Source organism: Neoarius graeffei, chromosome 19 (assembly GCF_027579695.1).
Source record: "Neoarius graeffei isolate fNeoGra1 chromosome 19, fNeoGra1.pri, whole genome shotgun sequence".
In the NCBI taxonomy this organism is placed as follows: domain Eukaryota; kingdom Metazoa; phylum Chordata; class Actinopteri; order Siluriformes; family Ariidae; genus Neoarius; species Neoarius graeffei.
The window spans coordinates 41,437,469-41,450,816 of NC_083587.1; the positions used below are offsets into that span (position 1 = coordinate 41,437,469).

A 13,348-nucleotide genomic window follows, 5' to 3' on the forward strand; every position below is an offset into this window, starting at 1 on the left:
CTCCTGGTGAATGCGTTGCCCTCAGGCTCACCAGACGAGGGTAAGCCCATGTCAGTAGGTGCCGAATGAGCTTTCAGGGAAGGTAGTGACCTGGTGCCGCGGCCAGGGACAGCACCGGAGGCTGTGGCTCAGGAGGAGTAAATGAAGCAGCAGAGGCGAGAGCATCAGCAGGCTGTGCTTCAGGCAGTTGTAGGTTATAGAGCAAAGCCTTAATCTCAGCAAGCTCTGAAGGACCACAATGGAAAAAAGTATTTTTACTTTTGTGTTATCCTCCGTAATATTTATATTATGTTTACATGTTATGTTTTTATTGCGAAATAAATCAGTACAATACAAAAAGAGCCAAGGTGCCCACTTGTTGCGCCAAGGGGTCCACCTTCTGGTACTTGGGCCTACAGGGAGCCTCCCGTGACGGCTGCTTAGGGCACTTCCTAGACTTAGGAGGCAGAGTGTAGTCGCTCAGTGCTGGGGGCAGTCGAGAGCCCAAACTGCTTTCCAGCTGAGCAAGTCTAGCGGTGCGTCAAGCAAACAAAACGAAATATCCGCGGCGGAGTCAGGCGAACATACTCACCCAACCGCGTTCAGGTAATCAGCAATCAAAGCTGAAATAAACAAGCTACAAGGCGAGAAAATACCCATGTGCTCGCGGTGAAACGGAAACTTATAATTAGAGGTTGCTGGCTGCCGAAGTCCGAGTGGACTCACTCATAACCGGTTTAGTTGAAAATACTTTACTTACCTTAAAGGTTTGAGACAATCAGCACATGAACATGACCGCTGTTTATTCTACTTACCTAAATATGGATTAGGTGACGGTAAACAAGCAGTGTCGAAGTACCAATACAGAGCCAAGCAACCAAATGAAATATCTGCGGCGGAGTCAGGAGCGAACACGCTCACCGAGCCACGTTTAGGTAATCAGCTGAAGTAAACACGCTACAGTGCGAATCAGAAGTGCACACAAGCACTAATTAAGTATCATACTTGCAACGATACTTATTAAATCGCTACAAGGCGAGAGAACACCCCTATGATCGCGGTGAAACTGAAACTTATAGTTAGCAGTTGCTATCTGCTGAAGTCAGAGCGAACTCACTCAGCTATCAGCTGAAGTAAACAAGCTGCAGTGTGAATCAGAAGCGCACACAAGCACCAAATAAGTGTCATACTTGCAACAAAACGATACTTATTAGATTGCTACAAGGCGAGAAAACACCCCTATGATCACAGTGAAACTGAAATTTATAATTTGAAGTTGCTAGTTGCCGAGTCAGAGCGAACTTCACTCAGCAATTAGCTGAAGTAAACAAGCTACCGTGCGAATCAGAAGTGCACACAAGCACCAAATAAGTGTTATACTTGCAACAAAACGATACTTATTAGATCGCTACAAGACGAGAAAACACCCCTATGATCGCGGTAAAACTGAAATTTATAATTGGAAGTTGCTAGCTGCCAAAGTCAGCGAACTTACTCATAAACGGTTTCTTACCTTAAGCAAATGGCAAATCGCAGTCTTTAAGAGGGCGAAAAAACGCAGCTCCAACCCGTTAAGGGTTTGCAAGACTCCAGCGATTGCTCTTAGAAAATAGTACTACTCGAATAATCTGCTCTGCACGAGAAGATGCAAGAGAACGCTTCCGGGGTGAACGCACCTTAAGTACCGGTGCAGTGACATACGTCAACCCCTGTCGCAAGCGACCTTGTTGGTATACACACACTCGAACTGCATGCGCATGTGATGGACATCCGGGTGCTTAAAGCACCGCCTCTGGCGGTCAGGAGAAATGAAATAGAACTCCTTTATGAAACAATTACATGAAATCACAACTGTCAAGTCAATTTTATTTCTATAACCTAAAGTTTTCAGTTTTACAGAAAAAGATAAATTCCAGATATAAAATGTAAACATATAAATTTGAAAAATTTCAATAATGAGCAAGCCTGAGGCAATGGCAGCAAGGAAAAACTCACTCAGACAACATGAGCAAGAAACCTTGAGAGGAACCAGACTCAAAAAGAGAACCCATCCTCATTTGGGTGATAACAGATCATGCAATTATAAATAATTCTCTTCTAGAAGTATGACCTCTATAGTCAAAAAGTGCAGCTGTGAAACTAGGAAATCCATTATAGTTTTCTGTTTATATTAACTTTTTGTAAAGCAAGCTTCCTTTATTGCAACTACCTTTATTTTCCCTGAGCATTGCTGTGATTGATCAATGTCCTGGTGATTTTTTTTTTTTTAAACGCCAATATAATTATTCATTGTTTTTTTAGGAAACTGCAGCAATGTTACAAATACACTTACAAGTGTGTTTCCATTTTCATAATTTGCAGACAGAACTGATTATTAGCAGTTGTTAGAGGACATTAAATATAAAGGGTACAAGATTTCACTTTCATGGTATAGCACAATATCAGTATATCGCACCCCTAAGGTCAGTGGTTTTAGAAAATTACTATCGATATATTAAATCACATGTGCTCCCTTCATTTCATACAGAACTGAGCTCTCCTACTTGAATTTAGGGCACTGTCTGACTTTTAAAATTTGCCCTAAATATATAATCTTACACAAAATGTCCTAAAGAATGTTGGCCCAATTCTGCATTGTAGCAAATTTTACTTTCTCTTTATTTTTAGATTCAATCAATTAAATTCAAATGTGATACTCATTTTTATATATATTCTCTAAAAATAAACTAGTATTTATCAAATTAACAATTTCTTGTGTTTTTTAAATGGGTAAAGTGCAACGCTTCAGGATTTGGGGTTCACACCCAATACAAATTCTTCTAGATGTTCATATTTCATCACAAGACAGACTTAGAGCCAGATTTTCATACCAAATTTATCAGATCAGATTTGATAGTCATTAGTCACAAATCATGGATATTCAAGTTCTCTCTATTAGGCCGTAAGGTGAACCCCGAAAAGTCTTTCAGAAACAAGATTCCGCTCCGACGTCTCCGAACTACATAATATCCAATTCTTAAAAATGGACGTATTATGAAATGATGTCATCAAAAAGTTCTCACCTTGTAATGCTGTCAATTTTTCGCACGAAGGCTTGAAAAAGCGAACTAATGTCATCGGAGCGGAATGATATTTTGGCACCGCGGAATAAGATTTCGCTACAGAACAGGTTCCACGGTTGCTGACGTATCCCATAAACACCCGCGACGTAGCCCCATTTCGTAAACAAGAGACCAACATGGCAGCCGCCACAGCCTCGTCTAGCAGCAGTGGAGGAGAGAAAAGTTTGGAAATAACGGCAAAAAGGAGAAAACTTCTTGCACGTAAGCAGTGCTATATGCATATAGCTTCTGTGAAGCACGGAGTGACCCAGGAATTTACCTTCAAACGGTGGAATACATACCGGGACAGTAGCCCATACGAAAAAGAACAGTAAAGAACTTATAAGAGTTTACCACTGTCTTAGTAGTAAATCCTTATAAATATAAGGATAAATCTTTATAAGGATTTATAAATAAATATATATCTGCCATGTATGATTTACTCCTGAAAGTGGCCCATTTTGCATTTTCCTCATACAAATTTATGAAAATCTAGTATGTATGAAGTGAACATTGTGCATGGTTTTTACAGATAATGTGTATGATGAATTACACCGTCTTTGTATGCTTCATGTAATGTTTGTAGTTTTAAATTATATTTTACAGTTTAAAATGTATATGCCTTTTATATGTAAATCCACATATGTTTGTGTTGGATTTACATATAAAAGGCATATACATTTTAAACTGTAAAATATAATTTAAAACTAACAAACATTACATGAAGCATACAAAGACGGTGTAATTCATCATACACATTATCTGTAAAAACCATGCACAATGTTCACTTCATACATACTAGATTTTCATAAATTTGTATGAGGAAAATGCAAAATGGGCCACTTTCAGGAGTAAATCATACATGGCAGATATATATATATATATATATATATATATATATATATATATATATATAAATAATTATTATAATTTTTTTTTTATATATATCCTTATAAGGATTTATCCTTATATTTATAAGGATTTACTACTAAGACAGTGGTAAACTCTCATAAGTTCTTTACTGTTCTTTTTCGTATGGGTCCGACAGTGGCTGCAGTTGAGCGGTGAGAACAGGAGAGTAGCCGAAAACTACAAACACTGTTTAGATTTAGAGTTTGACAAGATACCCGAGGATGCTGCCTTCCACCCTGCATGTTACCGCAGGTTTACGGACAAACTTGCTATTGAACGAGCGGGAAAGCGTATGGTGCGCGAGAAAGAAGGGGGAGATGAAACTCAAGATGCCGCAAGACCCCCCGAAGCTGCCCCCCCCTCCGAAGCTGGCCCCTCAACATCGGGCAGCACTAAGAGTGTTAGATCCAGGTCAGCACTGCCTATGTCCAGCTCAGGTCCCGTCCTTCCTGCCCTGTGCATTATATGTAAAAAAAAAAACCTCAAATTTGTCTTAAAGGGAGGCAAACGACAAAGGGAAGCTCTTTCAAAAGCTGAGACCTTAACAGCAGGTAAGCAAACCCCCCCCCCCCACACACACACACACACTCTCTCTCACACAAAGGGTCACAATCACTGATCAACCCACCAACCCCCCTGCCCCCCCACACACAAAGGGTCACTATCACTGATGACTATCTACAGTGCTATCTCCCTCTGCAAGTGTGTTTGCATGCATGGATGTTATGTTTCAATGTTTGTATGCATGTAGCATACGTGTGCCTTTATGTGAATATGCTACTGGCAAACTTAAATTCCTATGTGGTAATAAGCATGTCTTTCTGTCTGGCAAGGCAAGTTGCAGACTGCTGCTGAGACTAAAGATGACCACAGTATTCTGGTACACATTAAGGACAAAGACTGTGTGGCCCTGGAGGTGCAGTACCACAAGAGCTGCTACCAGCAGTACACCAGATTTCTGAATGAGCCTGCTAGACAAGAGAAGGACAAGTAAGCCATGTACTAACTTCTCATACATGACCATAGAATGCTACTTGCTACTGTTCAATGTGAAGACAATTAGTCACAGCACTGTGTGTGTGTCTCCCCCCCCCCCCCCCCCCCTTTCTCTGTCACTGACACCTAGGTCATTGCCTGGATGCTGACCCCTGCCTTTTTGCACCGTGCCACAGGACTTTATATATATATAATTTGTGTATATATAAATTTGTATTTGTAATGTGTATATATCACTGTTTTGTTGTTTACATTTTCTATTAAAGTTTGCAATTTGCCACATAGTTCTGTTGTGTGATGTTTGATGACTCAGTCTTGCATCTTCTTTGTTGCCGCTGCTGCAGGTGCATAGTGCTGCCTAGTGCGTTTACCTACCTCTACTGTGCCGCTGCATAGGTAGTGAATACTTGAATCCCTGCCATTGTGCCTCTGAACTGAGCAATAGAACTGCAATATTATATATAGGTTGTATTATTATTATTGTGTATTATTATTCCTATGGACTCTTCTCCTTCCTGCACAATTTCTTAAATCTTGATCTGAAATCACACGCATTGCCTATATATTATATATGCCATTTTATGGCTAATCCATGGTGTGTATAGCCTACAATGACGAGTCAATACTCTATTCCATTACTGCCTGTGTAACATTGTAGGTCTGTTTTTCAAGCAAATTGTTTTATGGTTGATCAGTACTTTTATAGTTAATAACCTAAGAGAATGAATACATGAATGGTCCTAGTCATAGACCATTACACCATATTTTGTACTATAATAATGGTGATAATAAAAATTATTTTTATTCTAATAATAATATAAACACTTCAATATACCACATATATGCAATATTGTCTTAGTGATGTATTTAAAGCATTATTTAGGACTTAGAAGACATTTCACCCACTTTGGAGGGTGTTTTGGAGACTTTTTCTATTAATGTGACTGTAATTACGCAAGCTGTCAGCTGATCTGTGGTCAAAAATCGGCAACGCGATTGGTCCAGACCGGTCACGTGATGTCCCGACACGTCATTTTTAGAGGAAAATACTTCACCACGCGATCGCTCGGTGCGAGGAATTGACAGGATTATAAGGTGAGAACTTTTTTCGCCACACTTTCTAGTACTCATTCTTAGTTTTAAAATAAATATTTCGTAGTTCGGAGACGTCAGAGCGAGATGAAACGAAAACGGGGTTCACCTTACGGCCTATATGGGTATGAGTTTGCTTTGTAAAAAGCTTTTTGTGCTATAATGGTTAGTGTCTATCGTCTTTCTCCATTCCAATTATATGGTTGTGATATTTTAAATAGTGGTATTTATGATGGCAATATTGTATGGTATAAATGTGTCATTGGGGCACTCCTCACCTGCAGCAAAACTCAAAGTTATTAAAGCAAGCAAACAAACAAACAAACAAATGCAATGCACAAAATGTACATCTCCATTTCCAACTTAACTGCTGTTGTGACCCTTGTTTAGTTCCACTGAATTTTGTTAGATGACCCTCTGGAGGCTCACAGAATCAACAATATTTAAGGAGCTAAACTTCCTTAGATGATGTTCACATCTAATGTTTTTCCCTCTTTTTAGTGAAATGATAGACAGCACCATTTACAAATATACATGAACAATTACTACTTTATTTTACTACTTTCAAATTGGATTTAAGATCATCAAATATGAACCAATTCATCCATTTGACAACTTAGGAAATTACTTTGTTACATTGTACTTAACTGCTTCTTTTCCTGTTGGATTTTTTTGTTGTTGTTGTTGGGGGGCATTACAGAATGCATCAAGACAGAAGAGCTGTCAAATCAAGAGGTGAATTGTCTAGCCAAAAGTTTTTCTTTTTAACTGCCACACTTTTAGTCTGCATTCTTTTTAAATCACTTTTTTTAAATAAAGGGGTGAAAAATGTGTCAAAAGAAAAATACCTTTCTGCCTATTACAACAAGGCAATATAAATGTCACTTAGTGGAACATGCTTGTCTTCATTAGCTTCTTTCACACATTATGCAATAAGATTTAAACAAAATGCATTTGCACTTTAACATATAAAGTGATAGAAAAAATACCTTTGAATACAAGTCATACAATTCACAAATAATATACTTATGCAATGCTTATAATGGTTATACATTTATATTCAGGGTTTGTAGCCAGAATCTGTGGTCATTGGATAAAATTTCCAGTCATTTTGGCAGTCACTGTTCTCTGCAACTGGAGTTGTGGTGGACTGGGGGGGGGGGAAAATGCAATTCAGGAGCCAGGATCAATAACAAAACAGTGAAAATAACACTATTTAAATTTTTTTAGGGCCTGTGAAAATTAACACACTGTCTTATTTCTATAAATCTCATCTTCATTTTGCACTCAACTTCACTGCATATTATTTAATTCATGGTGAAGCATGCTAATTAGCTAGTATGATGATATATGCACCTAGTTCAAATGAAACATTCCATACATTTTGGCACATAAATTGCTTCCATGTTCTTCCTATAATGGCTGTTATGGCCCTTTTCCACTACCCTTTTTCAGCTCACTTCAGCCCGACACGGCTCGCGTTTCGACTACCAAAAACCAGCACGACTCAGCTCGTTTCAGCCCTGCTTAGCCCCTAAAACTCGCACCGTTTTGGAGTGGGGCTGAAGCGAGCCAAGCCGTGCCGAGTGAGGTTGGGGGCATGAGCAGACACTCCCCTGTGCACTGATTGGTGAGGAGGAGTGTCCTCACATGCCCACACACGCCCCGCGAGCGCGCTGGGATCTGTAAACACCGCAAACCCGGAAGAAGAATAATTACGAATTACGAGAATTTCTGAAGCCTTATGCGCCTCGCCTCATCTATACGCTCTTGCCAGTATCTGTCCGCGTTGTCGGTGACAACAAGCCACAGCACCAAGACCAGCAACACTAACGACTCCATGTCCTCCATGTTTATTGTTTACTATTCGGGTCGTGAGACTACCGCTTAAAAGCTCACTGAATCAGTGACATACAGAGCATCGTGGACGAGTTCGTGGAGTGCAAGGCTCGTCGTATGCCCTTCAAATAATGCGCGCAGTAGGCTATTGATGTTTTATTATGAGCCATGTACAGTATGTCGCCTAATGTTTTTTTGTTTGAGTTACATGTTCGTTTGAAGGACTTAATGTACAAAATAACATAGTTGCACCCCGTAGTGTTGAAATTGGTAAACACAGTGAGGTTTGCACCGCTCTCCTTTTATTTCTGACTCTTCCTGTCACCGTTGCAACCTCTGAGCGCTCATTCGTATGCCCTTCAAATAATAATGTGCGCAGTATAGGCTATTGATGTTTTATTATGAGCCATGTACAGTATCCTAATGTTTTTTGTTTCTGAGTTACATGTTCGTTTGAAGGATTTGATGTACTAAATAACATAGTTGCACCCGGTAGTGTTGAAATTGGTAAACACCGCAGTTGCAGACATTTTGTAGCCTAAAATGATGTTATGATAAGCTTTAATAAAGGGCCCGGTCATTTGCCCCGCCCCCGGCCCGGCTCTGACTTGTTCCGCCACTGTCACTGATGTCACTGTTTGCGCTGTTTAACGACATCACGTGACGTCCACCCACTTTCGCAAACTCCACCCAATGTGTCCACCCACTTCCAGCCAGCACGGTTCAGCGCGGTTGTAGTCGAAATGCAACTCCAACAGCCCCGCTTAGCTCAACTCAGCACGGCACGGCTCAGCCGCGTTTGTAGTGGAAAAGCGGCATTACAGTGGTGCTTGAAAGTTTGTGAACCGTTTAGAATTTTCTATATTTCTGCATAAATATGACCTAAAACAACATCAGATTTTCACACAAGTCCTAAAAGTAGATAAAGAGAACCCAGTTAAACAAATGAGACAAAAATATTGTACTTGGTCATTTATTGAGGAAAATGACCCAATATCACATATCTGTGAGCGGCAAAAGTATGTGAACCCTTGCTTTCAGTATCTGGTGTGACCCCCTTGTGCAGCAATAACTGCAACTAAACATTTCTGGTAACTGTTGATCAGTCCTGCATACCCGCTTGGAGGAATTTTAGCCCATTCCCCTGTACAGAACAGCTTCAATTCTGGGATGTTGGTGGGTTTCCTCACATGAACTGCTCGTTTCAGGTCCTTCCATTACATTTCGATTGGATTAAGGTCAGGACTTTGACTTGGCCATTCCAAAACATTAACTTTACTCTTCTTTAACCATTCTTTGGTAGAACGACTTGTGTGCTTTGGGTCGTTGTCATGCTGCATGACCCACCTTCTCTTGAGATTCATTTCATGGACAGATGTCCTGACATTTTCTTTTAGAATTCGTTGGTATAATTCAGAATTCATTGTTCTATCAAAGATGGCAAGCCATCCTGGCCCAGATGCAGCAAAATAGGCCCAAACCATGATACTACCACCACCATGTTTGACAGATGGGATAAGGTTCTTATGCTGGAATGTAGTGTTTTCCTTTCTCCAAACATAACGCTTCTCATATAAACCAAAAAATTCTATTTTGGTCTCATCCATCCACAAAACATTTTTCCAGAAGCCTTCTGGCTTGTCCACATGATCTTTAGCAAACTGTAGATGAGCAGCAATGTTCTTTTTGGAGAGCAGTGGCTTTCTTCTTGCAACCCTACCATGCACACCATTGTTGTTCAGTGTTCCCCTGATGGTGGACTCATGAACATTAACATTAGCCAATGTGAGAGAGGCCTTCAGTTGCTTAGAAGTTACCCTGGGGTCCTTTGTGGCCTCGCTGACTATTACACGCCTTGCTCTTGGAGTGATCTTTGTTGGTTGACCACTCCTGGGGAGGGTAACAATGGTCTTGAATATCCTCCATTTGCACACAATCTGTCTGACTGTGAATTGGAGGAGTCCAAACTCTTTAGAGATGATTTTGTAACCTTTTCCAGCCTGTTGAGCATCAACAGCGCTTTTTCTGAGGTCTTCAGAAATCTCCTTTGTTCGTGCCATGATACACTTCCACAAACGTGTTGTGAAGATCAGACTTTGATAGATCCCTGTTCTTTACATAAAACAGGGTGCCCACTCACACCTGATTGTCATCCCATTGATTGCAAACACCCGACTCTAATTTCACCTTCAAATTAACTGCTAATCCTAGAGGTTCACATACTTTTGCCACTCACAGATATGTAATATTGGATCATTTTCCTCAATAAATAAATGACCAAGTATAATATTTTTGTCTCATCTGTTTAATTGGGTTCTCTTTATCTACTTTTAGGACTTGTGTGAAAATCTGATGTTTTAGGTCATATTTATGCAGAAATCGAGAAAATTCTAAAGGGTTCACAAACTTTCCAGCACCACTGTATGTACTTTAGGTGATATGCACAAATGCAGGGGTGAAAACTTTTGGAACATTTGCATACATTAGGTGATGCCTACCATGCTCGGCATTGTTTCTGTTCCCTCTGCTTGCCTCTGGTGGGTTTGGACCTCCTCTTTATTTAACTCTAGAGAATCCAACCTATAAAGAATAGACATAAAACAAACTAGATTTGAAAAGCTATATAGACTTAAGATTTTGATCACACTCATGCCATATTTTAGTCTACCTCTTTTGCTGCTTATTGCAGAATGCTCTCACAGTATCAGACAATGACTGCCAAAAACCCTGGAAGGAGGACAAGGAAAGAGACAACACTGATACTCAAAAGTGTAATACCATTATGCATCACACATGGTGTACATCAGTAACTTTTGTTAAACAACTACTCAAAAAACCGTCAGCTCCTTTAGACACCAAGGAATACAGTATTAAATATTATTGCAACGTCTTAATTATTTTTCAATAAAAGTACAGAAATTTCTTCCTGCTACTACTCATCAACACTTCTAAAAAGTCTAGTACTAGATCATTGCAAGATCATTTCTCTTTGGGTGGTAAAAGAGAGCAACTGGAGTTGCTTTTCAAGCAAGTCCAGTTGCTCTCTTTTACCACCCACAGTTTACTATGACCTGGATGACTGAGAATCTTCACAGACATCATTTCTCTTTCCAATTTTACAGACATATGCATTGTAAAAGACTGAAGCTAATTTACATCAGGATTTCAACAGTATTAACCCATTGTTTTTAAATACAGCACTTTACTGTTAATGCAAACAAAACTTAAGTTACACTCAATTGACCATCTTTTAACAGAACTATAATGTATTCCCAAAATACAGCACTTTACTGCTTATCAACCATTCAAAGTATCTTAACTGACAGTATCATGCAGTATTTTTGGAGGAGAGCAAAGCTGAACTGCACAATTGAAGCTGGGACCGTTTTTTTTTTCATCCATCCCCAACCATCTTACTAAATATTTGATGGGTAGCAATTTTACTTAATCTATCAATTGTTTCAAATTCCATTAGTGATGTTTCTGGTTTGCTTTTATTATTGAATATGTGCATGTCGATGTGAAGGATTCAGCAGCTAACATTAGCTAGAATTTAATAGGCTATTAATCATAGAACACAGGAGCTCATTTTAATTTCTACGTCTACGTTAATGTGTGGACACATTTTGCCAGTGAATTCATGAAATAATAAGTTCAACTTATATAGCGCCTTTCTAAAAACCCAAGGTCGCCTTACAATTATAAGCAGAAGAAGGAGGAAAAAAAAAAAAAAAAGTCCACCAAATAGGGGTCAGGATGTCATTCCAGTGGTGTAGCAGCCACAGTCCCACCAAAAGGGGCACGAAAACTAGTCCCACACCACCAGCACAGCCACCGTGATGCCGCCAGCAACAGCACTCAAACAACACGCCATGGATCCACAAAGCGAGCACAGAAGCACCGCCATGCAGAGCGCTGGTATGTCCCAAACCTCCTGCACAGCCGCCGTGACGCCACCGAGCAACATCGCCCGGAACACCATGTCAAGCATTAAAAGCACAGAGCGCTGGACAACCACGATGTCAAAATGAGCAACGAGCTCACTGCAGTCCACAGCCGGGAGCACAGGCATCACCCACAGCGAACCAAGGGCTGAAGAGAATAGACACCCAAAACTGGGTCCAGAGCTACACCACCACCAGCGGACAAAAACACTCAAAACATCAAACTACACAAACACACGGGGAAAAAAAAGAAAAGAGAAAATAAAATTAAAAAAAAGCTCATTGACAGTATCAATCATTGACAGTAAACCTTTGATAGTCAATGAATGTTACTTCATCCATTTAACATAAAAGACTTCAATGCATGCTGGTTATCAGGTGGTAATTCAGCAGTTCAGATTCAAAATGTAAGGCAAAAGTTATTTTCAAGATAACAACTGGACCAGAAATTAAGTGCTGAAGATTTGCTTTGCGGTAACTTACTGTTTCTTCAAACCTGTGCAAATGTTTCTCAAAGTTGTATAGAATTGGCATGAGACTGCTTGATGACATGTTGATAGTGTAGTAAAGGCCATAATGCAGAACACATTATTTGACCTCATGAGTATTTTGTGCATTATTTCAATCAAACTGTTCAGTTGTATTTAAGTTGATTTTTGGCATGTTTCCCTGACATTACAGAGCAAGGTTACTGTTTGTTGGACCATAACAGTCAAGTCTGCTTAGCTTGCAAGGATGTTTTCTTGTCAGATCTGTGTACATGTGCAACTTTATTTTAAAATAAAAAGGGCAATAAGAAGCTGTGGATTTTCTCACGTTGTAATTACATGATTTTTTTCCAACCAGTCATTTAGCTCTGTTCTTCACTTACAAAGATGGCTTGCATTCTGTGCTTGGAGGAGAGCTTAACTTGTAGACAAGAGATACAGTTAGTGAAACAAGTTGTAGACTATTAGGGTTTTGCTGGGATTCGAACCTGGTTCGTTGGTGTGATAATCCAGCAACCCCCCACTGGGCCACCAGGGGGATGACTCAAATGCAGAGGCGTGAGGCGGAAGTAGAAAAAGTACCAAAAAGGTTTACTTACAATATGTACCAAAAATATCCAAAAAGTAAAAATACAAAAACGCTCAGAAGATATAAGGGAAAAAATAAAAAAAATCCCAAAGTACAAAACAAAAGCCAAAACAACAGAAAAGAATAGGCAAAAATACCAAAGCTCAGAAGATCCAAAAACACAGTAACTACTAGGTCCAAAAGAAAAGCAAAATGCAAAATAAAGAACACGGTACAGAGGAAACTGGAGATAAACATAACAGCACAAAGACTCCGTGACAAGAGGACTGAACTCAGGGGGTATAAATACACAAACTAAATTGAACACAGGTGAAGATAATCAGGACTAAACAGGCAATTAACACAAACACAAAACACAGGAACAGTGGCGGCCTCTAGAGACCAAAATAAACATGACATGAAAAGGAA

General features: G+C 39.7%; 2 protein-coding genes across 2 annotated transcripts in view; one reads left to right on the forward strand and one right to left on the reverse strand.

The window, feature by feature from the left end:
- Positions 1-13,348, reverse strand: part of sycp2l (synaptonemal complex protein 2-like) — a 163,268-nt gene that overhangs the window by 8,815 nt on the left and 141,105 nt on the right. Inside the window, exons 28-29 of the mRNA XM_060900082.1 lie at positions 10,588-10,646; positions 10,418-10,499 (exon numbers count right to left, since the gene is read on the reverse strand). Of these exons, the coding sequence (XP_060756065.1) occupies positions 10,418-10,499; positions 10,588-10,646 (141 nt within the window). The remainder of the gene's footprint in view (positions 1-10,417; positions 10,500-10,587; positions 10,647-13,348) is intronic.
- LOC132868069 (uncharacterized) lies at positions 142-5,167 on the forward strand. The gene is made up of 4 exons (XM_060901036.1): positions 142-189; positions 4,129-4,543; positions 4,826-4,982; positions 5,119-5,167. Exons 1-4 carry the CDS (start codon positions 142-144, stop codon positions 5,135-5,137), a joined length of 639 nt encoding a protein of 212 aa, XP_060757019.1. The 3' UTR covers positions 5,138-5,167.